This window comes from Platichthys flesus, chromosome 2, assembly GCF_949316205.1.
Source record: "Platichthys flesus chromosome 2, fPlaFle2.1, whole genome shotgun sequence".
Lineage (NCBI taxonomy): Eukaryota > Metazoa > Chordata > Actinopteri > Pleuronectiformes > Pleuronectidae > Platichthys > Platichthys flesus.
Window position 1 is genome coordinate 29,443,931 of NC_084946.1, and position 27,672 is coordinate 29,471,602.

A 27,672-nucleotide genomic window follows, 5' to 3' on the forward strand; every position below is an offset into this window, starting at 1 on the left:
GTATATTTCTATATTTCAGTCTAAGGAGGACGAGGGACAAACTTTATTTACAAGTCTCCATCCTCACGTCATCAGAGAACCACAAACAGTTAACTAAAGACAAACAAACTGGAAAACAATTATTATTCATCAGTCAGGAAAATAATCATCAGAAATTTTTGTTTGAATCACCTGAAAATATTTAACTCTCTCAGTCAAAGGAAACAACGTTTAACAGTTTTAATGAAAAAATATAATCTTATTTTAACATGTGACAAACATATTAAATGTTTTATCACGTGAAAACTATAATAAAATCAGATCATTTGTTTTTGTCATAAAATAAAACAATTTTATTAAACATTAAGACAATCAGAAAATGAAGGGAAACATCACACGTTTCAAAGGTCGTCACAGGATTTTATCTCAAAATTACAAGAGCGTTAATATTTCTGATCCAATTAATTCATTAGTCACAAGAAAATGTCTCCAGTTTGTTTTCACCATTATGATGTTTACAGTCCAACGTTAGCCGAGCTTATCAGTCAGCTTAGCTTAAAGGACCGCTCCGTCAGAGACTCGGAGGAAACATTCAGGATCAGCGTCATTCAGAGTCCGAAGATTCATGCATCAATGACAAAAAGACGTATATAAAAATATGCGAAAGCATTTCCTGTTTGACGTCGGCGTCATGTTTCCCACTGTTCAGCGTTGCCGTCGCTCAAACACGTTTTCTTTTACACACAAATTTTCTTCTTCTTCACTTTGGTTCAGAACTTTGTCAAACAGGAAACAGTTAATCTCTTTAAAAAACCTTAAATTAAATTAAAAAAAAAAAAAGACAGGGAAAGAACATAAACAGTTTCACTGTACAGTATCTACACGGTGACGACGTCTGATCGGATCGCCCATCGGCCAATCAGAGGAGCTGTCCCACACTCCCTCAGGAAGTGATGAGGCAGGAAGGTAGCGTCCGTCTCTCAGGGCCCTCACCGACCAGTCCGAATCCAAGCTCTGACTCCGCCTCCTTCCACCTGTTAATACAACCTCACTCTGGATGCCCCATGCAGGCTGAACACTCAGTCTCCCAGAATGCCCCCTGGCACTGATTGGCCAGAAGATCATGAGGAGGCAGGGCCTGAAGTGGGTCGCTGCTGGATTCTGTCCAATAGAAACGATAGCTGCCTTGTCAACAAATCACCAAGCCCAGTCGGTGAGGGGACCAATGAGAAGTCCTCTGGCCAAGAGGAGAAGTGACAACACAGATGACATCACAGGTGAATGAAGAGGTTTTTCTGCTGGAGTTCAAACACGTCGCTGCTCACTAACTTCACTCTGCTCTCATTGGTTGCCTTCCTACGGCACCATGTCCCGACTTGAACCCAAAGCTCCAGATTCTGTGACATCAGCCTCGACCAATCAGAACAGCTGGAGTGGACAGGGATGAAACAGACCACAGGGATGATGGAGGGTCGACGGTACAATTAAAGGTTAAGGTATCAGCGTGGCTCTTTGCCCCCGGCTGGCAGCCAACACAGAACTGCATGGTGGGTATGTTGAGAGAAGCTGAGGGTGAGCTACAGGTGCTGGTGAGGGACAATCTGAACAGACAACAAGGGGAGGGGCCAGGACTACACTACAAGCCCTGCCCCTCTACACGGCAGCCATCTTGTCCTGAGGGCTACTGCTGCTACTGCTGCTGCTGTTGTCGTTGTTGTTGTTGTTGTCATGGCTCCCTGGTGACATCACACTGCTCTGCGTCCTATCAGAGGCCTTGGGGGTGGAGTCTTTGTCTCCTGGAGCAACGTTGGCAGGGCCAGGAGAAGACAGGGAGGAGGGGCGAGCGGAGGAGGGGCGGTACGCCTTCGTCAGCTCTGCCAGACGCTCTGGAGTTGGAGCCCACTTCACAAAACCTGCGTCATTCTGAAGGAAGAGAACCGCAGTACCGTGGACCGCCCTGTAGGACATCTCCTCCCTAACAACACAAGGAGTGGAGTATTAATGTAGTACTGTCTAGTATTTACAAAACCGTGTAGTATCAGTGTAAACTTAGTACACACAGTTTAGACTTAGTAAACACAGTGTAGTATCAGTGTAGACCAAGTACACAGTGTAGACTTAGTACACACAGTGTAGTATCAGTGTAGACTTAGTACACACAGTGTAGTATCAGTGTTAATTTAGTGCACAACGTCTAGTATCAGTACACAGTGTTGTATTAGTACCCATAGTGTAGTATTAGTACCTATTGCAGATGTGCTGACTCCCGGATCGATACTCGTGCTCGTAGGCGGGGACATTCAGCTGATGACGGAGGAATCGACTTCCCTCCATGCGAGTCAGAGCCGGGGTCACGGGGTCACGCCACTCAGGAACAAAGACGATGAAGGACAGAGGCTCCGAGGACTGATCCAGAAGGTCCTGAAGGAGACAGACCATCAGTCAGCAGCACATTCAGGACCAGTACAGACCACTACAGACCTTTACAGACCAGGATGCTACACCGACCTCGAAGTGTGTCACCATTGCATCCATCATCTCTTCACAGAACGGAGGGTTGGCTTCAAACGAGCCACTGACTGGAGAGAAGGACAGGAAGGGCCTGAAAACACACACTCAGTTACTCACACTGTGTAGACAAACCACCGGCCAGTCCCACAGCTCACAGGTTTCCGGCTCACCCTCTAGATCCAAAGAAGCCGTCAATATCGGGGAAAGCCGAGGAGAACTGTTTGAAGTAGCAGTTGAGCGGCGAGGCGAAGCACTCGAAGGAAACACCAAACTGTCGGTTCAAGGCTTCAAACACTGCCACCGGCAGTGCCCCCTGCAGGCCGGTCCCCTCATTGGCACCGCTGCCAAACATCTCCTGGACACACAAACACACCTTGTTAACCAATGAGCTCTGACACCCGCTGTCAGCTGGCAGAAACTCGAAGCTGATTGGTTGACAGGGAGTCAGCTGACCTGGTATCTCTTCAGGAGGCACCAGACTCTGGACAGGAACTTCTCAAAGCGAGGATCGTCAATACAGCTGTACCTGTACAGCAGCTCCTGTAACCACGGGCACCACAGAGACAGGTGAGTGTCGCCCTCTGCTGGTGAGCAGTGACGTTGACTTCACATGTTTCACATTAAACCTTCCTGGAGGACTTCTAATTTCAAACATTTGCAGGAAGTCATGGTAATAGCAGTGGCACTGACCAGTTTGCTGAAGTGACCTCTGTTGACCTTGACCATCTCTCCCCTGAAACGCAAACAGGCCACGTCGTTTTCAAAGTGCAGTTCCACCCGGGGGAGCGGCGGCGAGGCCATTGCCAGACGCACAGGGAAACAGTAGACGAGCCGCGACTGCTGAGGGGACGCACACGCCTCTGAAAACACACAAACCAACACACATGTATAAGTAACACAGCACAAGACCTAACTGTGTGTGTGTGTTTGTGTGTGTGTACCTGTAGGTGGCTCCTGCAGCAGAGTCAGGTGTGTTTGTCTCAGGCGGCGGCTGTACTCTGCAGACAGCTGATAGATCTTAGAGCAAATTCCTTCGACGGAGTCTTTGGCGACAGCGGTAACGTGAGGACCACACTGCTGCCTCAGGTGTTCCAGACGATCCTACACACACAGACACACACACACATGGTCATCAGCTAAAAAACAATCAACTTTGACCTGGGCTGCTCTTCTCAAACATCTTGATAAAGGTTTACGGAGTAAATTCAAAGGAGTTCAAAGGTCAGCCGGCGGTGAACCCAGCCTAGGTCAACTGTTACCATGTAGTCCTCTTTGCTGGCGGAGTGATCTCGACGCAGCCAGCTCATGGTGTCTTCAGCGTTCCACTTCACCACCTTCCTGCTCTCTGGACTCGCATTCCTGGACAGGTCAGAGGTCACAAGTCACAGCTCCCTCAACATCAACCCACCTTTCACTTGATGACCTCATATTGTGACCTACCTAGAGTCGATCATCTTCTTGGCAGCTTCAGCGTATTTGAACAGCAGCTTGCGAGCTTCTTCTTTGTACTTGATACGAGACAACCTGAAAAGTGAGACAGGCAGGAGGTGAGACAGGTGGTGAGAAAAACAGATTGACAGACAGACAGGTAGGCAGGCAGGTACCTGATGGGGATGTCGTTCATGACCTCTCTGAACATGGACGGGGAGATGATGGGGTCACAGTCACTCGGCAGTAAAGGGTCATGACCTTTGTCAATCGTTTTCCTCTCCAGTAACCAACGATTAAACGACTCGCGAGGAGGATCGATACCTGAGCAGAGGGAGAGAGAGAGAGAGAGAGACAGACGTTAACTCTTGAATCAGCTGTTTGGAGTGCTACTCAACCTCATGTTAAACTGAAGCTGATTCAGACTGAACTGTTCTGAGTCAGTGAATCCGGACACGTTCCTGTTGATGTGAACGAGGCTGACCCGTTTAATCTCCTGCTGCTGCTTCACATGTGGAACTCAAACTGACCAGACACTATTTCAACAGCCTGACTCGGTTCCTCTCTACCTTCTCTCTGGTGACACAGCTCGTGGTAGTGTTGTCTCAGCTTCGTGACCAGCTGAGCTCGCTGCAGCTCGATTTCAGGATGAGGGGGCAGGTGATTGGCAGCGGGGTGCTCTCTGATCACAGCGTTGGTTTGGATGTCCAGATCCCAGTAGATCCTGAAGACGACATCAATGTTAAAGTAAATCCACAGGATGTCAAGAGATGCAACAAGAAAGTGGTGCGGCTTCAGCACTCACACAGCTGGTCTGTAGGGGGCGGGGGCAAGACTTTGAGTTGCAGGTGTAGCTGATTGGGCCTGTTTGTCCTCAGGGGCAGAGCTCCAGGGTTTGACCCCGGGGGTGCTGGGAGAGATGGGCGTGGTGGGCTCCACCTGGAAACAGACGACACAGTTTCCCATAATCCACTGCACACTGACCCATTTACAGGGCGACAGCTCAGACCACAAGAACAAATCACCTCCTGTCGCTTGTACAAATTCAGCTGTGAACTGTTCGAGGACGCTCATGCTAACGTCACAGTGAAGTTGTCCTCATTACTGTTCTTACCTTAGCTCGTTTAAGGCTGTTGGGCCCCGCCCCCTGCTCCTCAGAGCTCCTCCTCTTCCTCTGACCATTACCATGGTTACTGTCCCCACCCTCTGCTGGAGCCGCATTCAGACCTAAAGGATCGGACTGCAGACCAACACGCCCTACGGTCAGTTCATCTATAGATATAATCTAGACAATCAAATGATTATTGTGTGGAGACAGGAAATGATGTCAGATTACTCACAATGACGTCATGCTGACCGAGCACGGGCACCTCCCACAGGCTCTGATTGGTGAACCGGTTGAAATAATATGGTCGGTTTTCCCTCCGAGACCAACACTTAGACCATCCAGCCTGGACCAGCTCATCTGAGAGACAGACAGGTCAGAGAGAGAGACAGGTCAGAGCGAGAGAGACAGGTCAGAGCGAGAGAGACAGGTCAGAGAGAGAGACAGGTCAGAGCGAGAGAGACAGGTCAGAGCGAGAGAGACAGGTCAGAGAGAGAGAGAGAGAGAGAGAGACAGACAGGTCAGAGCGAGAGAGACAGGTCAGAGCGAGAGAGACAGGTCAGAGAGAGAGACAGGTCAGAGAGAGAGAGAGAGAGACAGACAGGTCAGAGCGAGAGAGACAGATCAGAGAGAGAGACCAACACTTAGACCATCCAGCCTGGACCAGCTCATCTGAGAGACAGACAGGTCAGAGAGAGAGACAGGTCAGAGCGAGAGAGACAGGTCAGAGAGAGAGCGAGAGACAGACAGGTCAGAGCGAGAGAGACAGGTCAGAGCGAGAGAGACAGGTCAGAGAGAGAGAGAGAGAGACAGACAGGTCAGAGAGAGAGAGACAGGTCAGAGAGAGAGACCAACACTTAGACCATCCAGCCTGGACCAGCTCATCTGAGAGACAGACAGGTCAGAGAGAGAGAGACAGACAGGTCAGAGAGAGAGACCAACACTTAGACCAGGGCTCTTCAATAGGTGGCCCGCGGGCCGAAACCAGCCCCCGAGCTGCTTTGGACTGGCCCACGGACTATGCTCGTAAAGTGCTTTTTAAATACAATTTTTTTTTAAAAACTAAGTAGCACTTAAATGGCACTTACTCACAGCACTTTGTAGTTTTGCTTTATTTTGAACCGGGCCGTGGGTCATGTGGTACCAGGCCGCCCAGAAAGAAAAACAACTTACATTATTTCCGTTTTATTTATAATCTGATTCTGAACGGTGTTTTATTTTGAAAAATGACTGGATCCTCTCCGTTATGACTCATGCTTTACGCATGTCAAGACGCTTGTCTCGGTCACGTTTTCGCTGAACACAAACCCAGCGGTATTTGTCGGACCCATTTGTCAACAAACCACGTGGATCCAGCATGTCTGTGCAAGGAGAAGATCAGCTGCTGGAGATCTCAAATGATGGCGGCCTTAAAAGTATGTTCGAGAAAACAACTCTACCGGTGTTCTGGATTAAAGTCATGGCAGGATACCCTGAGATCTCCACAAGAGAACTAAAAGACTGTTGCCATTTCCGACATCACATGTGTGCGAAGCGGAGTTTTCTGCTGTGACGGCAACCAAGACGAAACTACGGAGCAGACTGGACATCAGCAGCACACTTCGGGTGTTACTGTCACTATTAGCCCAGATGGGAGCGCCTTGTTGCAGAGAAACAGCCTCAGGGCTTCCACTGACTCAGCGTTGTGGTTAGTTATATTTTTCATGCACTTTATAGTTGTTTTTTATTTGTGATTGATTCATTGTTACTCACTGTTGTGTTGTTGGTGCAATGTTACGAGGAAGCTGCTAATAAAGTTGCATAAGAATACACATCAGTTTCACATTTATTATTATTATATTTAGAAAATAGTCGTATATCACTATATTTTGTCGTATTTATCTGCCACATACGGAGCCCCTCTAGTGACATCGGTTGAATTTTTTTAAATTAAGGAATTAATTTGTAATTTTAAATAAATTGTTAATACGCAGCCTCGAATTAATTATTGTACAGCTATGTACAATGAAGTGCATGTTTGTGTTAGTTAATTGCATTTCTCCAATTGTCTGTTAATATGGCTTGGTTATTGCTCACCTTGTTTGATTTTTGATTCCTTGGGCCTATGCGTCCTCTTGGGCATATGTTGTAAAGCTTTTACAAAATAAAATATATTGACTCCTTCAATATGTTGTTGTAATTTCTTTTTAACGTGAACACTCATATCCTCCGGCCCCTGACTTTGCCTCAGTTTCAAGAACCGGCCCCAAACTAATTGAAGAGCCCTGACTTAGACCATCCGGCCTAAACCAGCTCATCTGAGAGACAGACAGAAGACGCAGACAGACAGGTGACGCAGACAGACAGGTGACACAGACAGACAGGGGACACAGACAGACAGGGGACACAGACAGACAGGGGACACAGACAGACAGGTGACACAGACAGACAGGGGACACAGACAGACAGGTGACACAGACAGACAGGTGACACAGACAGACAGGGGACACAGACAGACAGGGGACACAGACAGACAGGTGACACAGACAGACAGGTGACACAGACAGACAGGTGACACAGACAGACAGGTGACACAGACAGACAGGTGACACAGACAGACAGGTGACACAGACGGACAGAAGACGCAGACGGACAGGTGTACCTGGCAGCTCAGGTGGTTTGGACGTTGTAGACGGAGACAGGGGCGGTCCCTCTGAGGAGGTGGAGCCAGAGGGAGACATAATTATGGTTGCCTCCCCCTTCACTGATGCCTGGCTGTCATTGGACATCTCAGCTGCTCGTCAGAATGACATCCACCTGTCTCGACAGGAAGAGACACTGTTACTTTCAAAATAAAACACAGGTGAAATACTCTGATGTCACTGGTCGATGTCATGTGACAGTGGTGTCGCCTGTAGTCACATGAGAAAGCGATGTCACCAATAAATTATAATAAATGTGACACTGAGGGGTCACATAACACGTGATGAAATTATTCTCTCCTCTCTCCTGTCTGACTCTCACCCGTCTCCCCCCCTCTCACCCGTCTCCCCCCCTCACCTGTCTGACTCTCCTGTCTGTCCCTCTCGTCTCCCCCTCACATTCATTTTAATTCATTGTCCTATCAGCACTAACATGAACTAGTGACACTGTTCTTGTAGAAAAGATGAATAATAAAGTTTACAAATAAGTTAGTTATAGTCTCACTGGTTTGTGACGTCATGTGACGTGTTACTTTACGGTAAACGCTGTTTAACGTGACGGAGGAAAGCGGAGCAGCAGTACACCACGGCCGCCTGAGTGTGGCGCTAAAGAGACGATAGGACAGTTTAAATCTGACGATCAGCTGCTGTTTGGATTCTGTTTGTTTACATGATCGATGCGTTATTAAGACATTTCGTGTTTCCTGGTGTTGACGCTGGAACGCAGACACGAGCGCCATGGTTACACGCATGCGCGTGTCAGTCTGTCGGCACAAACGGGGGGGGGGGACAAAAGGCTGCGGCTGCTCGTCGGGAGCCCGCGCTCGCAGCTCGACCCCGCGGCGGCAGCTCGGTCCACAGCCGCGTCAAAGAGCCCTGAAGCGGGTCCGACGCACCGAGCGGCCGCGGAGCCGCCGCCAGCTCCGCCGCTACCGGTCATTTAACGGTCATTTAACGGCCATTTCGCGCGGCCCGCTCGGAGCGACAGCTGTTGTTTAGGCGCCACTTCTCTCACAAGATGGCGGACACGCCCCTGCCACAGAGCGCCGCGTCCTGCACATCGTTCCCGCTCCGCTCCGCGGACCGAGCCGCTCGGAGCGCCGCTCGGCCGCTTCATCCGAAGCCCCGCACCTTCCGACGCACACCGCTGCGGGCGGACCGGCTCTACCGGGCCCCCTGCCCTTACCTTGGCCGGTTAAGTTGCGAAGAGTTGTGGGTTCTGCGCGCTTGTTTCGGGTCCTCCGCTCCGCTCCCTCCCCGCCTGCTCAGACATCTTTACGGGGACCCGGGCTGAGCTGCTGCGCATGCGCGGCGGATTCTCTGCTTCCTGTTGTGAAGTGTCCTGTTGTCGCCGCCATGTTGGGCAGGTCAACGGTTAAAGGGAAAGTTCACTTTAAAATAAACTTCATCTCCTCCGCACTACGAAGGGGGGGGTCTCAGGATTTAACAGCCTGAGAGCAGATTCCAAAACACCTGAAGTAACTGGTGACAGAGTCAGACGTAATAAAACATAACCTGCCTATGGACATCCATATTCCACAGGAACTGTTGGTTTATCTATAAATTAAGTTTCCGCCTTAACATGGATCTGGTTCTGTTAATCTAACTGAAGCCTAACGTGTATTTATATTCAGTAATTGTTGCCATGGATCTTGTGAAGCACGTTGTAACCTTGTTTAGATCAGTGCTATACAAACAGTTATTATCATAAGGGCCGGTGTGGACGAGCTGTAAACAACAACACTGATCACATGTTCCTGTTTGAAGGAGTCGGACCCAACCACCGGCTGCTGCTGTTACACAAACACCAACTACACAACATGTACAGACGCTGTTTTGTGTGGGACCTGTTTGTTTTAATGAGGAACATGTTTATGAAATAATTCAGGTTCAGGGTTTTGTCATTAAAAAACAAATACACTGAAAAAGATGTTAAAGTTGCAAATTTAAAAAATCTGTTATGATTTTTCTTTGTTTATTCACAAACATATATCATCTAAAATATTCAAGAAGATTTTTTTTTAATTGGTCAGTAAATTAAAATTTTTTTCAAGTTTTCACAAATAAAATAAAATGACACATACACATTTTACAAGAGTCACATCAGAACAGCTGTTAATCTATCAAAGTGGTTGAACCAGATGTGAACTGTCTACAGTATCCTGATAAACAGACAGAGTGACACCTCTTCAGGTCCTTGATGGGACAACAGAGGTGGGTCAAAGGTCAGAGGTGACAGCAGCCTGCTCCCGCAGCAGCAGATCCACTGCAGCCTCCACATCTTGCACCACATGACTTGGCTCCACCAGGTCTGGCTCCAGGACCAGGTCTCTGTGGCCGTGGAACACTGTCTCGATGCTGCTCTGGTCGCTGGGCCACGGGGAGCGAGGGTTATAGACGCCTGTGCACACCTGAAGACAGGCAGAGCAGCCGTGAGGAGTGAGGCTTTTACATCCTGCAGACTGCTCCATGAAAGGATGAGACACTACGAACCAATAGGGAGCGACACTGAGCAGCAGTGGACACCAGCTCCTCCTCCGAAACCACCGCCGTCACCTGACTGCCTGTTCCCTGGGCAGCAGACCTGGTGCTGGTGGTTATGGCAGCATGCTGCTGAGCCAGGTAGCGGTTATACAGGTTAGCACCATAGATGTCCGTCATCAGGTTGTCACTAAGCCACAAGAGGATGGTGGTTTGGTTAACTGACAGCGTGACACACAGTTTGTACTGTTCAGAGCAGTTTGGTTACAGTGTTACACTCGGTTTGGTTACGGTGTTACACTCAGTTTGGTTACAGTGTTATATGCATTTTAGTTACGGTGTTACACTTGGTTTGGTTAGGTGTTACACTCGGTTTGGTTAGGTGTTACACTTGGTTTGGTTACGATGTTACACTCAGTTTGGTTACATTGTTACACTAATTTTACTTACGCTGTTACACTCATTTTAGTTACAGTGCTACACTACGTTTTGTCACGGTGTTATATGCATTTTAGTTACGTGTTACATTTGGTTTGGTGACGCTGTTACACTCATTTTAGCTACAGTGCTACACTCCTTTTTGTCACTCGGTTTGGTTACGGTGTTACACTCGGTTTGGTTATGATGTTACACACAGTTTGGTTACAGTGTTATATGCATTTTAGTTACGTGTTACACTTGGTTTGGTGACAGTGTTACACTCATTTTAGCTACAGTGTTACACTCGGTTTGGTTACGGTGTTACACTCGGTTTGGTTATGATGTTACACACAGTTTGGTTACAGTGTTATATGCATTTTAGTTACGTGTTACATTTGGTTTGGTGACGCTGTTACACTCATTTTAGTTACAGTGCTACACTCCGTTTTGTCACGGTGTTATATGCATTTTAGTTACGTGTTACATTTGGTTTGGTGACGCTGTTACACTCATTTTAGCTACAGTGCTACACTCCTTTTTGTCACTCGGTTTGGTTACGGTGTTACACTCGGTTTGGTTATGATGTTACACACAGTTTCGTTACAGTGTTATATGCATTTTAGTTACGTGTTACACTTGGTTTGGTGACAGTGTTACACTCATTTTAGCTACAGTGTTACACTCGGTTTGGTTACGGTGTTACACTCGGTTTGGTTATGATGTTACACACAGTTTGGTTACAGTGTTATATGCATTTTAGTTACGTGTTACATTTGGTTTGGTGACGCTGTTACACTCATTTTAGCTACAGTGCTACACTCCTTTTTGTCACAGTGTTACACTCAGTTTGGTTACGGTGTTACACTCAGTTTGGTTACCCGATGGCATAGACAGTGTTTATCCGCTGGTTGTGGTTCTGCAGCCTCAGCAGATGCTCAGCGTACTGGTACGTGAGCAGGCTTGGTTTTCCCAGCAGCGCCTGGTACTGCAGCTCCTGACCTGTCCACTTCCTGTAGACGGACTCCAGACACAGCAGGAACATCCCGTGACCAAAGCTACAGCAACACGGAAGAGTCAAAACGGACATGTGGACCACAAGCCCTTCACATGACATGTTACCAAACTGATCATGGATTTGTCCTGTTGCTTACCGTGGAGACGGGGCCTCGCCCATCCACACCAGGTCCATGTTACAGGCCAGAACCGGCAGCTGAGTCGGCAGCTGTGCGTCATACTCACAACCAGGACTCCCATTGGTCAGGAGCACGTCAATCAACAGCTGCATGTTGGTCTCCCATCTGATTGGTTCCCCGAACAGTATGATTGCTATGGCAACACAGGAAGTTGTGTAGTTTTATTATGTAGTTGTTGTATAGTTGTTGCTCAATTTTACTGTATGGTTGCGTTACCTTCTATTTTGGGAATCGTCCTCAGAGGAGTCAACTGAAACAGAACAAACCGTTAAATCTCATGATTACACATACAAATCTGCAACTCCTCAAACTTAGTTTCTTTCAACACAATAGTGACTAACTTTGTTTTAAACCTGGGATTGTGTTCACTGACAGATACATCGTGTTTTAAGGTGTCTGACAGTCAATGGTTTGTAATATGACACCAATATGATCCTTGTTTTTTGTGTTTAGAAGAACTATTATAGGTTTTTCAAATAAACTATGTGCTGTTGAGTTGTCAGCAAAAAACTTTGCTCGTTTTCTGTGCTGAATAAATTAATAATGAAAATGTGTGTACATGCATGTGCAGTAAACCTCAGGGTCTCGGGTTAGAGGTTTGAAAACACGGTCACCATACGCTAATAGCTAACAGTGGTACACAAGAAAAGTCCTCACAGGGAGTTTGGGTCTCCTGTTATGGTCCACCATGTCCAGCAGGGGGTGATGTTCTCTGAGCTGCTCGATGGTCACCACATTCCGAAAACCCAAACTGACGACGACACGGTCAAGACTTCAAAACTCAAACCAACCAATCAGAGACTTGTACAGAGTTTCAGGTTCGCTCTCATTACGTCACAGGATTCGATTATGAACTCTTCATCAGATGATCAACAACAAGTTAAACGATCAGATTGTTTCTTTCCAGATGTTGGTCGATCTGATGATTATCACAGAGAGTTTCTGTACCACAAGGCACCACTGGCTTACTGGGGGCGCCACATGACATATCTATACAGACATGACTGAAATGCTGAGAGGTGAAAGGTCAGTCAGAGGTCAAGGGTTGACTGAAGGATACGTGTTAGCGATGTCCGCCACTGGCCCTTGTCCCGACACCAGGACACATTTATCATGAAAACTCTTTAACATCTGCAAAGGACTGTGGGAAAGAACCACCTGCTCCGGGACGATCTACAGAGAGAGAGAGAGAGGTCACATGCTGTGTTCATCCAATCAGAACAACCTCTACCTGTCCTGTACCTGTCTGTCTGTCATCCACCTGTCTATCTTACCTTGACATCCAGCAGATGAGACAGTTGTTGGGCCTTGTGATGTCTCTGACAACTTCCTGCATTGGTGACAAAAACAACAGGAAACAGGAAGTTCTTGTTTTGGTCCAGAAGCTTCCGGAAAGCTCGTTGAGCAGCCGGGATCACTGAGCCGCCGCGGAGCAGGACACCGTCCACGTCAAGGAGGACACCAGCCTGCCGTGGACAGACAGGTGAGACAGAGACGGCTAAACTTTGACATCCTGTTTGTTTTATTTGTGTAGAAATATTAAGCTATTGTCACAACTTCTAACAGGTTCAACAACCTGTTTTAAATATGTTTATTCTATATGTTTTTAATATTCCTTTGTGTGTTTACACTTGTTGTTCTTCACGTCTAACGTGACGACAGTCAATTTACATCACTCGTGTCTCAAGTTGACCTGAAACCATCTGAAGAACATTTAACTTCATGAGGACAAAAACAGACGGGTCCACATAACGTTAGTGAGCAATCAGGTACCCCATATAACACACACACACACACACACACACACACACACATACACACACAGACACACTCTCTTACCTGTCTACTGGTCGACATGGATCTGACCGTCCGCTGCAGGAAACCTCGACACCACATGACGTCTGTCTGTCAGAGCGTCCGTCTGCTGCTCGGTTATACTGACCCAGCTGTGACATCATCAGGGGGAGGGGCAACTGTTATGTCTGACAGTGGAACTTCAAAACCCTAACCCTCACTCACAAACCCATACTCACTCGATCTCACACACATACACACTAAGACACATACACACACGCTAAGACACATACACACACACACACACACACACTGAGACACACATTCAGAAACACACACTCAGACACACACATTCAGACACACACACTCAGACACAAACACACACACACTCAGAGACACACAAACACACACACACTGATTAAACGCAGCTGACAACAGTTTTCTCTCACATGACATCACATGCAGCGTTCAGCCATTAATCAGCCAATCACATGTTGCAGCAGGCTGCCACCAATCAACCAATCAGTTGCCTGATTGAAACCTTATGATGAAACAGAGACTGAAGGACGTGGACAACCCCAGGTTTCTCTTCAGCACTGTAGCTGACAGAGAGTCACACCTCCACCAAACCCAGTATTCCTCCATCCCTAAATAGCAATATCTTTATGACCTTTTTTAATGATAAAATTCAAACTATTAGAAATAAAATCAACCATCTCCTGCCCTCAATTGGCACTAATACCCTCACAACAACAGAGATCTCAGAAACGGCTGAGAATCCTACCCATTACTTAGACAGCTTCTCTCTGATCACCGTGATCAGTTTACCAAATTAATCTCAGGTTCTAAACCAACAACCTGTATCTTAGATCCCATTCCTACCAAATTACTTAAAGAAATTCTGCCCCTAATTGATACTTCGTTACTTAACACAATCAATCTGTCATTATCATCAGGTTATGTACCACAGTCTTTTAAAATAGCTGTCATCAAACCCCTACTCAAAAAACCCACCCTAGACCCAGAGGTTTTAGCCAATTACAGACCAATATCTAACCTCTCCTTCATTTCTAAAATCTTAGAAAAAGTGGTAGCCAATCAGCTGTGTGAGTTTCTCCAGGAAAATAATATATATGAAGACTTTCAATCGGGGTTTAGAGCCAATCACAGTACAGAGACAGCCTTGGCAAAAGTCACTAATGACCTTTTAATAGCCTCAGATCAGGGACTTGTGTCTGTCCTCGTTCTGTTAGATCTCAGTGCAGCATTCGACACAATTGACCATCACATTTTATTACAAAGACTCAAACAGTTAATTAACATTAATGGAACCGCCCTTAACTGGTTTAAATCGTATTTTTCTGATCGCTCCCAATTTGTGCAAATTAATGATGAGTCATCTGTGCGCACCAAAGTTAATCATGGTGTTCCACAGGGCTCTGTGCTCGGCCCAATTTTATTCTAATTATATATGCTTCCACTAGGAAACATTATCAGGACACACTGTAAACTTCCACTGCTATGCGGATGACACCCAGTTATATTTGTCAATAAAACCTGAACAAAGTAATCAATTAACTAAACTTCATCATGTCTCAAGGACATAAAAACCATGATGACCCGAGAGTTTCTCTTATTAAACTCAGACAAAACAGAGGTTATAATACTCGGCCCCAAACACCTGAGAGATGCATTATCTAATGATGAAGCTGCGCTAGACGACATTGCCCTTGCTTCCATGAAACAGTCAGGAACTTGGGAGTGATCTTCGATCCTGATTTATCCTTTAATAGTCACTTAAAACAAATTTCTAGAACCGCTTTTTCCACTTGCGTAATATCTCAAAAATCAGACATGTCCTTTCACAAAAAGATGCAGAAAAACTAGTCCACGCCTTTGTTACATCGAGACTGGACTATTGTAATTCAGGCTCCAGCAGGAAGTCGTTAAAGACTCTACAGCTTGTCCAAAATGCTGCAGCACGTGTCCTGAAGACAACCAGGACCAGAGACCACATGTCTCCTGTGTTAGCATCACTACACTGGCTTCCAGTTAAATCTAGAATAGAATTTAAAATTCTCCTCCTCACCTTCAAGGCCCTTAATAATATAGCGCCTTTTTACCTTAAAGAGCTGTTAGTAACTTATAAACCCACTAGAGCACTCCGCTCCCAGAACTAAATTCTCTAACAGTAGAGTAGGAGCCAGAGCTTTTAGCCATCAAGCTCCTCGGCTGTGGAATAATCTACCACTTTCAGTTCGGGAGGCAGACACCATCTGTTCGTTTAAGAGTAGACTCAAAACCTTCCTTTTTGATAAAGCTTGTAGTTAGAGCTAATTAGTGCGCCAGAACGTTACTTGTCCTATGTTCTAAAATAGGAAGCGTTTAGTTTAAAAAGGCATAGAGGTACTGATGTCTGATCTACCTTGAGCCTCAGTGTAGCCTCAAGTTCGGCCTGTATCATTGTTTCATTGATTACAAGACAAAACACCTGATGGTGCAGAGGGACTTTTTGACACACGACACACGGAGCTTCTCCTTCCAGCTTCTCCTTCCTCTCCAACAGCTGCGTGAAAAGCCACAGCTGCAGTTGCAGAAGCATTCACCGACCTTTACAATAAGTGCATCAACCCCGAGGGAACAAACCCAGAACAACAAGACTCCAGGAAGTACAATTTCTTCAAAAATAAAGCAAAACTACAGAGTTCTATAAGTAAGTGCCATTTAAGTGCTAGTAAATTGTTAGTTTAAGAAATGTATTTTGATGATGCGGGCCAATTAAAAATGGATGGCGGGCCGCAATAGTTTGGACAGCCTTGCCATAGAGTATGATTGCAGCAGGACTTCTTGAAATATGGTAGTTATCCTTCAAGATGTCTACCCTCATCAATGCTGCTGACAACTTTAATCCTGATGATGTCTCCTTCACTTGACATCTGTTGACTTGTGTCCGTCCTGGGAGACGGGTCCTCACATGTGTCTCTGAGGTTTCTATGTATTTGTGGCTGTAACAGGGTTTTTAGTAGTTTGTCCTGACTCTTGTTGAGGGTGAAGGACAGAGGATGTCTCACCATGTTGAAGACACACATGAGACACACTGTGATTTGTGAATATGGGCTATACAAATACAATTTGATTGATTGATTGGAACACACATCTTTGTGTGTGTGTATCTGCTGATGTCAATAAAGGTCATTGAATTGAATGTGATAGAAACAGGTTTGATGTCACATCAACATATGAATAAACATGTTTTTTACACAATATAAACTATTTCAATCTTTTCACAAACTAATCTTTTATATCGTTATCCTCGTAGGGTCACATTGTCGTTAGCGTGACATTAACATGTGTCTTCATTAAACACAGACTTCCTCCCTGTGTCTCCAGCAGGACGGTGGCTCTCTGTCCCTCCTGCTTCTCAGAGGCATCAACTAACGATAAACATGTTAAAATACAAAGGGCAGATCCATCCCTGAAGAGGTGCTAACGATGTGAACAAACAACAACAACTACAAACTGGTCTGAAAAAACTTTTAATATGAAACAAGTTATTTACATCAAAGGCAACACAGACAGGTGACAGACAGCTGACAGACAGGTCAGACTCCCAGCAGAGTCCTGGCCTCTTGACTCTGAGCCTGAAGCGTCTCGCTGGCGTAGCGCTGTAACAACTCCATCTTCTTCCTCCTGACCAGAGCCTCCTCCACCTGGGAAACAGAGAGCAGTGAGACGGGTCCACGGGACAGGCAGAGCTGTCTCACCTCTGTGTGTGGGCTTCTGTTAGCGTCCAAGTGAGGACATCTCTGCTCACAAGTGTAGATAAATGAACGTGTGTGTGTCTCACCTCTCTCTGTGAGGGAACAGGTACGTGTGCGATGAAGGAGACTCCTCCCTCCTCTCCCTCCTGCTCCTCCCGGCTCTCGTCATCATCGGGCTGCACAGAAACACAAATCAAACACTCACTGACTTCACTGAATAACTACCTGCTGAATCGTTCAGGTGACTTCAAGAGACCACATGGTAAACAGCAGTGATGAGTCCTCAGCTGATTGGCCGACTGATGAGCAGTTAAAGGGACAGCTCACCTCCTCCTTATGGACGCTGTAGATGTTCTCCTCCTCTTCCTCTTCTAGATGTTTGTCTCCAGACAAACAAGATTCTTTCTCTGTTCTCCACTTCTGCACCGCCTCCAAAACAGCTACACACACAGACACACAAAATGTCTGGATATCTACTCAACATCATTCACAGGTTGACTATAGAACTTCACAGCAGCAAGAAATTATCTAACTGTATAAATGACTCACTGGATTATAAGACAATTCGTTACGATGTTATCTGACCGGATTCATAAATAACCTGACGAGGTTATGATAAAGTTAAAATAAGGTCACCTTGTTTCTCGTACTGTGCCTCCAGAGGAAGCAGCACTCCGTCGTCTTCGTCTCTGTACCCATAATACTCTGCGTCGACTTCCTTCATTAGCTCCGCCCTCGTCTTCCTCAGTGCTGGAGCAGCTGGAAGTCACATGATCAGTGAGAACCAATGACCCCAGAGCAGTACATGTCCTGATGAAGATTTAAAGTTTACGTACGCTCCTTCTCGAACAGTTCTCGGACTCCCGGCAGGTCTCTGGCAGCTCCAAAGTATTTATATCCTCTGTTTCCTGGAACCTCCTTCCCCTCATGATCCAACATCCTGGGCCCGACGCGCTGAAACAGCATCAGATGATCCTTTAGTCTTCATCAATTAATGTGTTATTTCCTCTCTTATGCGGCGTTCAGACCGAATGTGATGCAAATTTAATGACGCCCTTAACACGCAATTCTTGACGCAGGATCGTTTGCATTTATTCTGATTAATCACGTGAATAACACCAACCAGTGAGTATCTACCTGTTCTCCTCCAGAAGTCACAAGGACGACTGGCTGAAGCAACTACAATTACTTTGTTGTACAGTGTTTAAACACCAGGGGGCGTCAGCAGAAGAGAGGAGAAGTCCTGGAAGAGGCAAACTCCACCCATCCAGAGGAGCACACAGGGACCTTCAGCTGCTCCTCCAGGAGCTGAGTCCGGAGAACAGCTGAGGCCGAGCGGCGTGACCCCCCTCGAGTCGGGGTCAGCACTGATTGGCTGTCACAATGAGTTTTCAACTAAGTTCAAGTATTTTATAACTTCGGACAAGCGTGAATGTTGCGACATGATAGACGTGTATTTCATATGCATTGCTCCACTTGCGATGTGTGTAACCTCGACGTGTTCAGTGTGAACGCTCCATCACAGGTGATTAGGTTTCTAAACGCAGGGTTGAGGCTCCGCCCCCACCAGCTGCTGTGAGGTGGCTGACTGACAGGTGAACGCTCACATGTTTTGTCACAATAAACTTTTTACGTCTGCAGACGCAGCTGTCACTGACTTGTCACTGTTATGATTATCAATATGATTATTGTGGTAGTTGTTTTTATTTACCGCATAGTCGGGTCCTCCCAGCTCTTTGATCCGGACCTCCCAGTGACCTTTCTCTCTCAGCAGCTTATTGATCTCATCGTTCAGATCCCGAATCTTGAACTCCCCGAGACCAGCTGCAGACAGACAGGTGAGAGAGACAGACAGGTGAGACACACAGGTGAGAGACAGACAGACAGGTGAGAGACACACAGGTGAGAGACAGACAGGTGAGAGACAGACAGGTGAGAGACAGACAGACAGACGAGAGACAGACAGTTGAGAGACAGACAGACAGGTGAGAGACACACAGGTGAGAGACACACAGGTGAGAGACAGACAGGTGAGAGACAGACAGACAGGTGAGAGACAGACAGTTGAGAGACAGACAGACAGGTGAGAGACAGACAGGTGAGACAGACAGTTGAGAGACAGACAGACAGGTGAGAGACAGACAGGTGAGACAGACAGGTGAGAGACAGACAGGTTTGTCTTCATATCTGCCACACAGTTTATTATGCACACCTGCGTCACCAGTGTTTATAAATCAATAATCATCAGGATATAAAATCATGCAAAGAGAAACCCCTCCCCCTGATTTTGAGGCCCCTCCTTCTTTTCCGATAAACACATTTTTCTTAAGCCCCTCCCCCTCGCAGGATGGTGACCAAAACAATCAGAGAAAGAACTTGCATGTGCAGAATGAGCTGCTCCATGATATTTATCTTTCTGTTCCCACGACAATATACAGAGCAAAAATTGACATAGAAATTGTGATTAATCAGATTAATAATTGTAATCGTTTGTCAGACATTACGTTGAGCTGACACCTTTATCCAGAGTGACTCACAATAAGTGCCTCAGCCATGAGGAACAAACCCAGAACAACAAGAATCAGGTCGGTACATTAGCTTCAAAAAGCCAAACTTAGTTTCATATTTATTATAATTCATTTAATTTTTGTATGGGATGTATTTTTAATTCATGATGTAGCTTTGAACTCACCGTTCTGAATCTGAGCCACTTTCTTCGAGATTTCACTGATGATCTGAAACACACACACACATCAATACTGCAGTGTGAAGTGTTACTGTAGTGTGTAGTGTTACTGTAGTGTGTAGTGTTACTGCAGTGTATAGTGTTACTGCAGTGTGTAGTGTTAATGCAGTGTGTAGTTTTACTTTAGTGTGTAGTGTTACTGCATTGTGGGGTTCAGTGTGTTTGTACCTGTCGTCTCCATTTCTCGGCTTTGGGAAGTTCATTGCACTCTGACGCCAGAAAAGGTCTCCTCTCCTGCAGAGAGACAGACAGGTCAGAGAGAGAGAGAGAGACAGACAGGTCAGAGAGAGCGAGAAACAGAAAGGTCAGAGAGAGAGAGAGAGAGAGACAGACAGGTCAGAGAGAGAAAGACACAGACAGGTCAGAGAGAGAGAGAGAGACAGACAGGTCAGAGAGAGAGAGAGAGACAGACAGGTCAGAGAGAGAGCGAGAGACAGACAGGTCAGAGAGAGAGCGAGAGACAGACAGGTCAGAGAGAGAGCGAGAGACAGACAGGTCAGAGAGAGAGAGAGAGACAGACAGGTCAGAGAGAGAGAGAGACAGACAGGTCAGAGAGAGAGAGAGAGAGAGACAGGTCAGAGAGAGAGAGAGAGAGACAGGTCAGAGAGAGAGAGAGAGACAGACAGGTCAGAGAGAGAAAGACACAGACAGGTCAGAGAGAGAGCGAGAGACAGACAGGTCAGAGAGAGAGAGACAGACAGGTCAGAGAGAGAGCGAGAGACAGACAGGTCAGAGAGAGAGCGAGAGACAGACAGGTCAGAGAGAGAGAGAGACAGACAGGTCAGAGAGAGAGAGAGAGAGAGACAGGTCAGAGAGAGCGAGAGACAGACAGGTCAGAGAGAGCGAGAGACAGACAGGTCAGAGAGAGCGAGAGACAGACAGGTCAGAGAGAGAGAGAGACAGGTCAGAGAGAGAGACAGACAGGTCAGAGAGAGAGCGAGAGACAGACAGGTCAGAGAGAGAAAGAGAGACAGGTCAGAGAGAGAGCGAGAGACAGACAGGTCAGAGAGAGAGAGAGACAGGTCAGAGAGAGCGAGAGACAGACAGGTCAGAGAGAGCGAGAGACAGACAGGTCAGAGAGAGCGAGAGACAGACAGGTCAGAGAGAGCGAGAGACAGACAGGTTAGAGAGAGAGAGAGACAGACAGGTCAGAGAGAGAAAGAGACAGACAGGTCAGAGAGAGAGCAAGAGACAGACAGGTCAGAGAGCGAGAGAGACAGACAAGTCAGAGAGATTGAGACAGACAGGTCAGAGAGAGAAAGAGACAGACAGGTCAGAGAGAGAAAGAGACAGACAGGTCAGAGAGAGAAAGAGACAGACAGGTCAGAGAGAGAGAGAGAGACAGACAGGTCAGAGAGAGCGAGAGACAGACAGGTCAGAGAGAGAGAGAGAGACAGACAGGTCAGAGAGAGAGCGAGAGACAGACAGGTCAGAGAGAGAGCGAGAGACAGACAGGTCAGAGAGAGAGAGAGACAGACAGGTCAGAGAGAGAGCAAGAGACAGACAGGTCAGAGAGCGAGAGAGACAGACAAGTCAGAGAGATTGAGACAGACAGGTCAGAGAGAGAAAGAGACAGACAGGTCAGAGAGAGAAAGAGACAGACAGGTCAGAGAGAGAAAGAGACAGACAGGTCAGAGAGAGAGAGAGAGACAGACAGGTCAGAGAGAGCGAGAGACAGACAGGTCAGAGAGAGAGAGAGAGACAGACAGGTCAGAGAGAGAGCGAGAGACAGACAGGTCAGAGAGAGAGCGAGAGACAGACAGGTCAGAGAGAGAGAGAGACAGACAGGTCAGAGAGAGAGAGAGACAGACAGGTCAGAGAGAGAGAGAGAAAGGTCAGAGAGAGAGAGAGACAGACAGGTCAGAGAGAGAGAGAGAAAGGTCAGAGAGAGAGAGAGACAGACAGGTCAGAGAGAGAGACGGATCAGAGGGAGACAGACAGTTCAGAGAGAGGCATGCTGGTCAGTGAGAGACAGACAAGTCGGAGAGGGACAGACAAGTCACAGAGAGACATGCGGGTCAGAGGGGACAAACAGGTCAGAGGGGACAGACGGGTCACAGAGAGACATGCGGGTCAGAGAGAGACATGCGGGTCAGAGGGGACAGACGGGTCACAGGGGACAAACGGGTCACCTTGACTTTGCCCTCCTCCAGCTGAGCCTGTCTGAACCGGGCCAGAGCCGTCCTGAGAGACAGAAACAGGTTAAAGATTAAAGATCAGAGTCTGAAGGTCTACGATTAGAATTCAAATGTTTTTTCTGAGTAGTCATTCTGATGGATGATGAGGTCATCACTCACATGGCCTTCTCAGCGTTTCTTGCCTGGAGACAGAGACAGAGTGAAATCAACCAATCAGTGAAACTCAAAGTAAACAATTCATCCATAAAATCACAGGAACAGTCACATGACAACAAACCAGTGTGTGAACCAATCACATCATCTATCTAACAGCTAAGAAGAAGCTAACAGGCTAACAAGCTAACAGCTAAGAAGCTAACAGCTAACAATCTAACAGGCTAGTAGTTAACAGGCTAGCAGTTAAAAGGCTAGCCGCTAAGAGGCGAGCAGTAAACAGACTAGCAGTTAACAGGCTACCAGCTAAGAGGCTAGCAGCTAATAGGCTAGCAGTTAACATGCTAGCATCTGAGAGGCTAGCAGTTAACATGCTATCAGCTAACAGAATAGCCGCTAAGTGGCTAGCAGCTACGTGGCTAGCCGCTAACATGACGTGTGTAAGTCTCGTGATGTTTCTCACCATCTTCTTCTCTTTAGTTTTTTAATCAGAATCAGAAAAATCTCCCGCTTCAGTCGATCCAGATGCGCACACACTGACAGGAAGTCCACCGGCGTCTTCTTCTCCTGTATCCGATGCGCTGATGGCTCTGCTGCGGCTCTGCTGCCTCCTGCTGGACGAGTAAAATAACACATCCTGAAGTTTAGAATAAAACACGTTGACGTTTTTATAAAAATCTTCGTTTGAACGATGACGGTGGAATTAAGTGGAGACAAATTGCAAAATTAATTAATACAAATTATGAATTTGATCAAATAAATCACAATTAATAAAAATAAGAAATACAAGTGAACAATTCAAAACAAAATTTTAACCTTTTGCATATCGATAGGTATTAAGTGGACGTAGGGTCCATGAACGCACCTCGTAGGAGACATCGGAGACGTTTTGTCTAATCACTTTGTGTAAATTATGTCGTTACCAGGTGAACATGGGAGAGGTGGTGGACTATGGGCAGACAGTTACGGACATTGGACTGGAAGGTTGCTGGTTCGACTCCTTGCGGTGACAACACAACATACCTGACAGGACAACACCTGGATCTGTTCCAAAGTCCAAAGAGCACTCTCCCTACCCCCACTATCTAAGTGCCCCTGAGCAAGGCACCTTACTCCCCCAACATCTGCTCCCCGTGAACTCACCTGTATTTTCACAGGTGAGTTCACAGTGAGTGAGAGGGCGGGGCTTAAGTGAGCAGGTTGATGATTGACTGATTTCTGAGACATGAGGGAGTCAAAGGTCACAGACAGAAACAAGGAAATAGTCTCAGACAACGTTCAACAGCAAACCTGTCCACACAGGACCTGAACCTGTCCACACCTGAACCTGTCAATGAACCTGTCCACACCTGAACCTGTCCACACAGAACCTGAACCTGTCCACACCTGAACCTGTCCACACAGGACCTGGACCTTTCCACACCGGAACCTGTCCACACAGGACCTGGACCTGTCCACACCTGAACCGGAACGTGAAGGACCTGAACACCTCTTGTCATGGTGAGTTTGTTTTTATCACAGATCCAGTATAACTGTTCTTCTGGGTTTATCAGAACAAACTGGTGCTGCACGTGCAGGATTGTAAACAGGAAGTGGATCATTAACAGGTAAACAAGTGTCCCCAGCACCTGGAGGGGACGAGCAGCTGGTTCATGTAAACAGTAAACCTTTATTTCACTGAGACAGTTGCTTTCAGGTACATGTGTAAAAGACAGACCATGTTCCAGAGTCTAGAATCCTGCAGACTGATCCTGAATCTGAGAGAGAACACCTGGACCGGTGTGACATCTGGATTCCAGTTGTGTTGATTCTGCAGGTTCTGTTCGTCCTGCTGGTTCCCACAGGCAGTGGCCATGCTGGGAAGGATGGGAGCGTTTACTGGATGCTGCAGGTTTGAGCTCAAGCAGTGCCGCTCGCTCTCCTCCCCAGTCCTACCAAGACTTCATTACCCAGCAGGCAGTGGGGGCAGGAAGGACAGGACAGGACAGGAGGCGGGACAGATGAGCTTGGCTCAGATCAACTCCATCCTGAAGGTGAGACGCTCCGTCCTTCAAGCTGTCAATCAATGGACAAGTCTAACTATTGTCCTCTGTTGCCAGGCCAACGAACACAGCCACGCCCCCCCCAGGGGACCGGCCTCCCACGGTGTGCTGGGTTTCCATAGCAACATGCTGCCATCCAATCAGCCCGGAGAGGACCGTCGCAGCAGCGCCACCTACCTGCCGGGGAGGGGGGGCCTGCTGTTCGGAGTGTTCGACGGGCACGCGGGGCCGGCGTGTGCCCACAGCGTCAGCCAGCGGCTCTTCTACTACATCGCTGTGGCCAAGCTGCCACTGGGAACACTGGCGGAGCTGGAACGCGCAGTGGAGGAGGAGCGGGCCGTACCACCGCTGCTGGAGTGGCACCAGCACCCACAGGACCACAGCTTCCCCACCGGGGGAGCCACCTCCTCCCACAGCCTGAGACTCTACTGGCAGGAGCGGCTCCAGGACCAGGACCAGGTAAATAAGCACTGAACCAGAACAGAACCTGAGTCTCCACGGGTCCAGAATCTAAAGGTTTACTGATGAAGTGATCCGGCCCCAGTCTGTCGTACTCCTGGACCAGTTAAGACCAGTTAGTAACACTCATATTAACCAAGTGGACCTGTGAAGAGTTCCCAACAGACAACAGTGTTCTGTAGATGAGGTGGGACACCTGGAGGGGGGGGGACATGTCACGACCTGTCCTCCTCCAGGACACATCAGACTCGGTTGTTCAGTCTGAGCTGTGAAGACTCACTGTCTGTCCCCTCGGCTGCAGGAGGACGGCAGGGTGACCCCGGCGCTGGTGAATGCTTTCCGTCGTCTGGACTGGGACCTGTCTGTGGAGGCCCAGGTCCACCTGTCCTCGTCCTCGCCCAGGTTTGATTCTGTCGCTGATGAAACTTGAGTGTTTGTTATTTTTTCTTCAGTGTCTTGTCCGTCTCCTCATGTCGTCTTTCACTGTATGAGACGAGGACTCGACCCAGTGTCCCGCTCTGCCCACAGACGGCTCTCTCTCCCTGGGGAGAGGTCTCAGTCCTCCCCTCTCCGGGTGGCGCTCTCCGGCTGCACCGCCTGCGTCGCCCACATCTCTAACGGCGTCCTGCACGTAGCCAACCTGGGAGACAGTCGGGCCGTCCTGGGGGTCCAGGAGCCGGACGGGCACTGGTCGGCTGTCAGCCTCACCAACGACCACAATGCACAGAACCCTGATGAGCTGCAGAGGATCTTCGGGGAACACCCGGCGTCAGAGAGGAGGACAGTGGTCCGCCACGAGCGCCTCCTGGGTCTGCTGCTGCCGTTCAGGGCCTTCGGAGACGTCCGCTTCAAGTGGAGCAGAGAGATGCTGAGTCGAGTCCACGAGGCTCGAGTGGACCTCCGGTCTGTGGTCGGGGAGGGGGTCCGGACCCCGGCCCCTCATTACCTGACTCCACCCTATCTGAGCGCCCAGCCGGAGGTCATCCGCCACCACATCAGACCCTCCGACAAGTTCCTGGTCCTAGCAACTGATGGATTATGGGAGTTAATGCACAGACAGACCGTGGTCCAGCTGGTGGGGGAACTACTGACAGGTCAGTGAGCTTCATGTGTGACATCATAACCTCATAATCTGAGTCACAACAGATCTGTAAGCACGGACTTGAGAACACCTGGTTTAATTAGCAGCAGGTAAATAAGGAGATCTGCTGTGAACGAGGCTGAACGTGAGAGAGCGAGCTGGACAGGAAGCAGGTGGGACACGAGGACGAGTCCCAACTGGTCCTAACGTGTCCATGACCTCCTCAAACAGGCTTCGAGGTCCAGAGGCTGAAACCAGTTCAAGCTTCGGTGTAAACAGCTGAAGTGGTTTGTCGTTGTACAGGCCTTCAGCAGCAGAGACCCCTGGTTCCGAGCAGAGGCATGACGCTGGGTGGACTGCAGCGCCTCCTGCTGGAGAGAAGGGGACAAGTGATGTCTGTGCTGGAGGACCAGAACGCCGCCACACACCTGCTGCGCCACGCGCTGGGGGACGATGGGTACGGAGCCGTGGCCCCGAACCGTTTGGCCAAGATGCTGAGTCTGCCATCAGAGCTGGCACGAAGGTACCGTGATGACATCACCATCACCGTCATCCACCTGAACGAGCCTGACCTTTGACCCAACACCTGGTGACCTGCAGGAGTTCAACAGGTAACAAGTGACCGAGACTAAGTCGACTCGCTTTGTTTGATTCAGAAATAAAATTAGTCAGAAAAGTCAGAAAACATCTCCACCTGAAGATCTCCGGCCTCCATCGACCTTTCACAGCTGATGGTCCTAATGAGCTGGACAGGGTGTGAGGCTTTGGGCCTGTCCTCATCAGAAGGCGTCTGATTGGTCCAGATTCATCCAGCCACATGAAGGAGGAGTCAGCTGCGGGTCAGTTAACTCATCATGAACTGACGATCAACTGACACCTCACTGGACCGTGATGGTGATGTAATGATGACATTCTGTTCAACAATAAACCACTTTAAACTGGTTTCAAGTGGTTCCATCATGTGACGTGAATGAGTCCGGTGGTTTCTCTGATGTGAGCACGTTCATGTTAGTTAAGAAAATAAGACTCAACAGCTCTGAATGACTTCAAAATAAAATTTAATCAATGTTTTACAAAATCAATTCTCAATTAGAGAAACAGTTAAATATCAAACTGACCAATCAGCTGATCCGATCTTCATCTCCATCATCAACTGACCTCCTCGCAGCTCACGGAGCTCAACCATTAGACAATACTCAGAGGGGGGGGGGGGGCAGAGAACACCAAAAACAGACGGCATCTTCAGGCATGAAGTTGGAAGTAAAACTCGTCTGTGTTGACTAATAGGAGAGGAAGATATAAAAGTCCAGTGGCCAATCAGAGGGCCGTGCCGCTGGGGAGTCACCGCCGCGGGGGCGGGGCCAGCAGCTGTGTGGCGGCGATGGACTCTTTGAAGAGGTTGTGGTAAGTTGGCAACGGGACGTACGCCGCAGTGATCATCTTACCTGAAACGAGAGGGGACACATCAGAGCTGCTCTGATTGGTCAACAGCACAAAGCACAGGCTCCATGTGACAGGAAGTCTTACCAGCAAAGTATCTTCCGTGGAGGGCGTTAACAGCAGCCATGGCCGCCGGGATAGATGGACACTTCACATAGACGTTTCCCTGAAACAAGCAGAGGTCACATGAGCTGCATTAAGGTTCAGGTCAGAGGTCACATGAGCTGCATTAAGGTTCAGGTCAGAGGTCACATGAGCTG

General features: G+C 47.9%; 5 protein-coding genes and 1 long non-coding RNA gene across 9 annotated transcripts; 2 read left to right on the plus strand and 4 right to left on the minus strand.

Moving 5' to 3' along the window:
- Window positions 1–301: 301 nt before the first annotated feature.
- pcif1 (phosphorylated CTD interacting factor 1) lies at window positions 302–8,990 on the minus strand. Its single transcript, XM_062410071.1, has 16 exons — window positions 8,891–8,990; window positions 7,665–7,819; window positions 5,259–5,383; window positions 5,033–5,158; window positions 4,724–4,857; window positions 4,488–4,642; window positions 4,095–4,242; window positions 3,931–4,014; window positions 3,750–3,849; window positions 3,432–3,591; window positions 3,181–3,350; window positions 2,944–3,030; window positions 2,661–2,845; window positions 2,488–2,581; window positions 2,225–2,400; window positions 302–1,954 (listed from the first exon to the last, which is right to left on the minus strand). Exons 2-16 carry the CDS (start codon window positions 7,789–7,791, stop codon window positions 1,633–1,635), a joined length of 2,193 nt encoding a protein of 730 aa, XP_062266055.1. The 5' UTR covers window positions 7,792–7,819; window positions 8,891–8,990; the 3' UTR covers window positions 302–1,632.
- A 768-nt stretch (window positions 8,991–9,758) lies between these two features.
- On the minus strand, window positions 9,759–13,694 carry zgc:77375 (uncharacterized protein LOC402927 homolog). The gene is made up of 9 exons (XM_062410492.1): window positions 13,638–13,694; window positions 13,073–13,264; window positions 12,859–12,971; window positions 12,456–12,549; window positions 12,015–12,048; window positions 11,757–11,931; window positions 11,484–11,660; window positions 10,198–10,375; window positions 9,759–10,115 (listed from the first exon to the last, which is right to left on the minus strand). Exons 1-9 carry the CDS (start codon window positions 13,692–13,694, stop codon window positions 9,924–9,926), a joined length of 1,212 nt encoding a protein of 403 aa, XP_062266476.1. The 3' UTR covers window positions 9,759–9,923.
- Window positions 13,695–17,112: 3,418 nt separating this feature from the next.
- On the minus strand, window positions 17,113–23,004 carry isy1 (ISY1 splicing factor homolog). The gene is made up of 11 exons (XM_062410643.1): window positions 22,854–23,004; window positions 22,397–22,419; window positions 22,232–22,283; window positions 20,268–20,333; window positions 20,046–20,088; window positions 19,065–19,177; window positions 18,190–18,307; window positions 17,990–18,112; window positions 17,681–17,793; window positions 17,440–17,529; window positions 17,113–17,302 (listed from the first exon to the last, which is right to left on the minus strand). The coding sequence occupies exons 1-11, from the start codon at window positions 22,854–22,856 to the stop codon at window positions 17,195–17,197; spliced, it is 852 nt and encodes a 283-aa protein (XP_062266627.1). The 5' UTR covers window positions 22,857–23,004; the 3' UTR covers window positions 17,113–17,194.
- Window positions 19,135–19,596, plus strand: LOC133973330 (uncharacterized). The gene is made up of 3 exons (XR_009924558.1): window positions 19,135–19,255; window positions 19,286–19,338; window positions 19,484–19,596. It is a non-coding gene; the product is annotated as an uncharacterized LOC133973330 (long non-coding RNA).
- A 756-nt stretch (window positions 23,005–23,760) lies between the features above and the next one.
- LOC133972722 (pyruvate dehydrogenase [acetyl-transferring]-phosphatase 1, mitochondrial-like) lies at window positions 23,761–26,920 on the plus strand. 4 transcript variants are annotated; one of them, XM_062410294.1, is made up of 7 exons: window positions 23,761–23,890; window positions 24,235–24,423; window positions 24,490–24,891; window positions 25,193–25,293; window positions 25,420–25,985; window positions 26,276–26,583; window positions 26,673–26,920. In XM_062410294.1, exons 1-6 carry the CDS (start codon window positions 23,888–23,890, stop codon window positions 26,548–26,550), a joined length of 1,536 nt encoding a protein of 511 aa, XP_062266278.1. In that variant the 5' UTR covers window positions 23,761–23,887; the 3' UTR covers window positions 26,551–26,583; window positions 26,673–26,920. The 4 variants fall into 4 exon arrangements, with proteins under 4 accessions (XP_062266278.1, XP_062266295.1, XP_062266287.1 ...); XM_062410311.1 differs by having other exon boundaries at window positions 23,776–23,890; window positions 24,190–24,423; XM_062410303.1 differs by having other exon boundaries at window positions 23,777–23,890; window positions 24,118–24,423.
- Window positions 26,921–27,013: 93 nt separating this feature from the next.
- On the minus strand, window positions 27,014–27,578 carry LOC133973078 (RNA-binding protein 39-like; the record flags this gene model as incomplete). Its single annotated transcript, XM_062410720.1, is given in 2 exon segments — window positions 27,014–27,417; window positions 27,500–27,578. Coding segments are annotated over 2 exon segments (183 nt in total), but the record flags the coding sequence as incomplete, so codon positions are not given.
- Window positions 27,579–27,672: the final 94 nt, after the last annotated feature.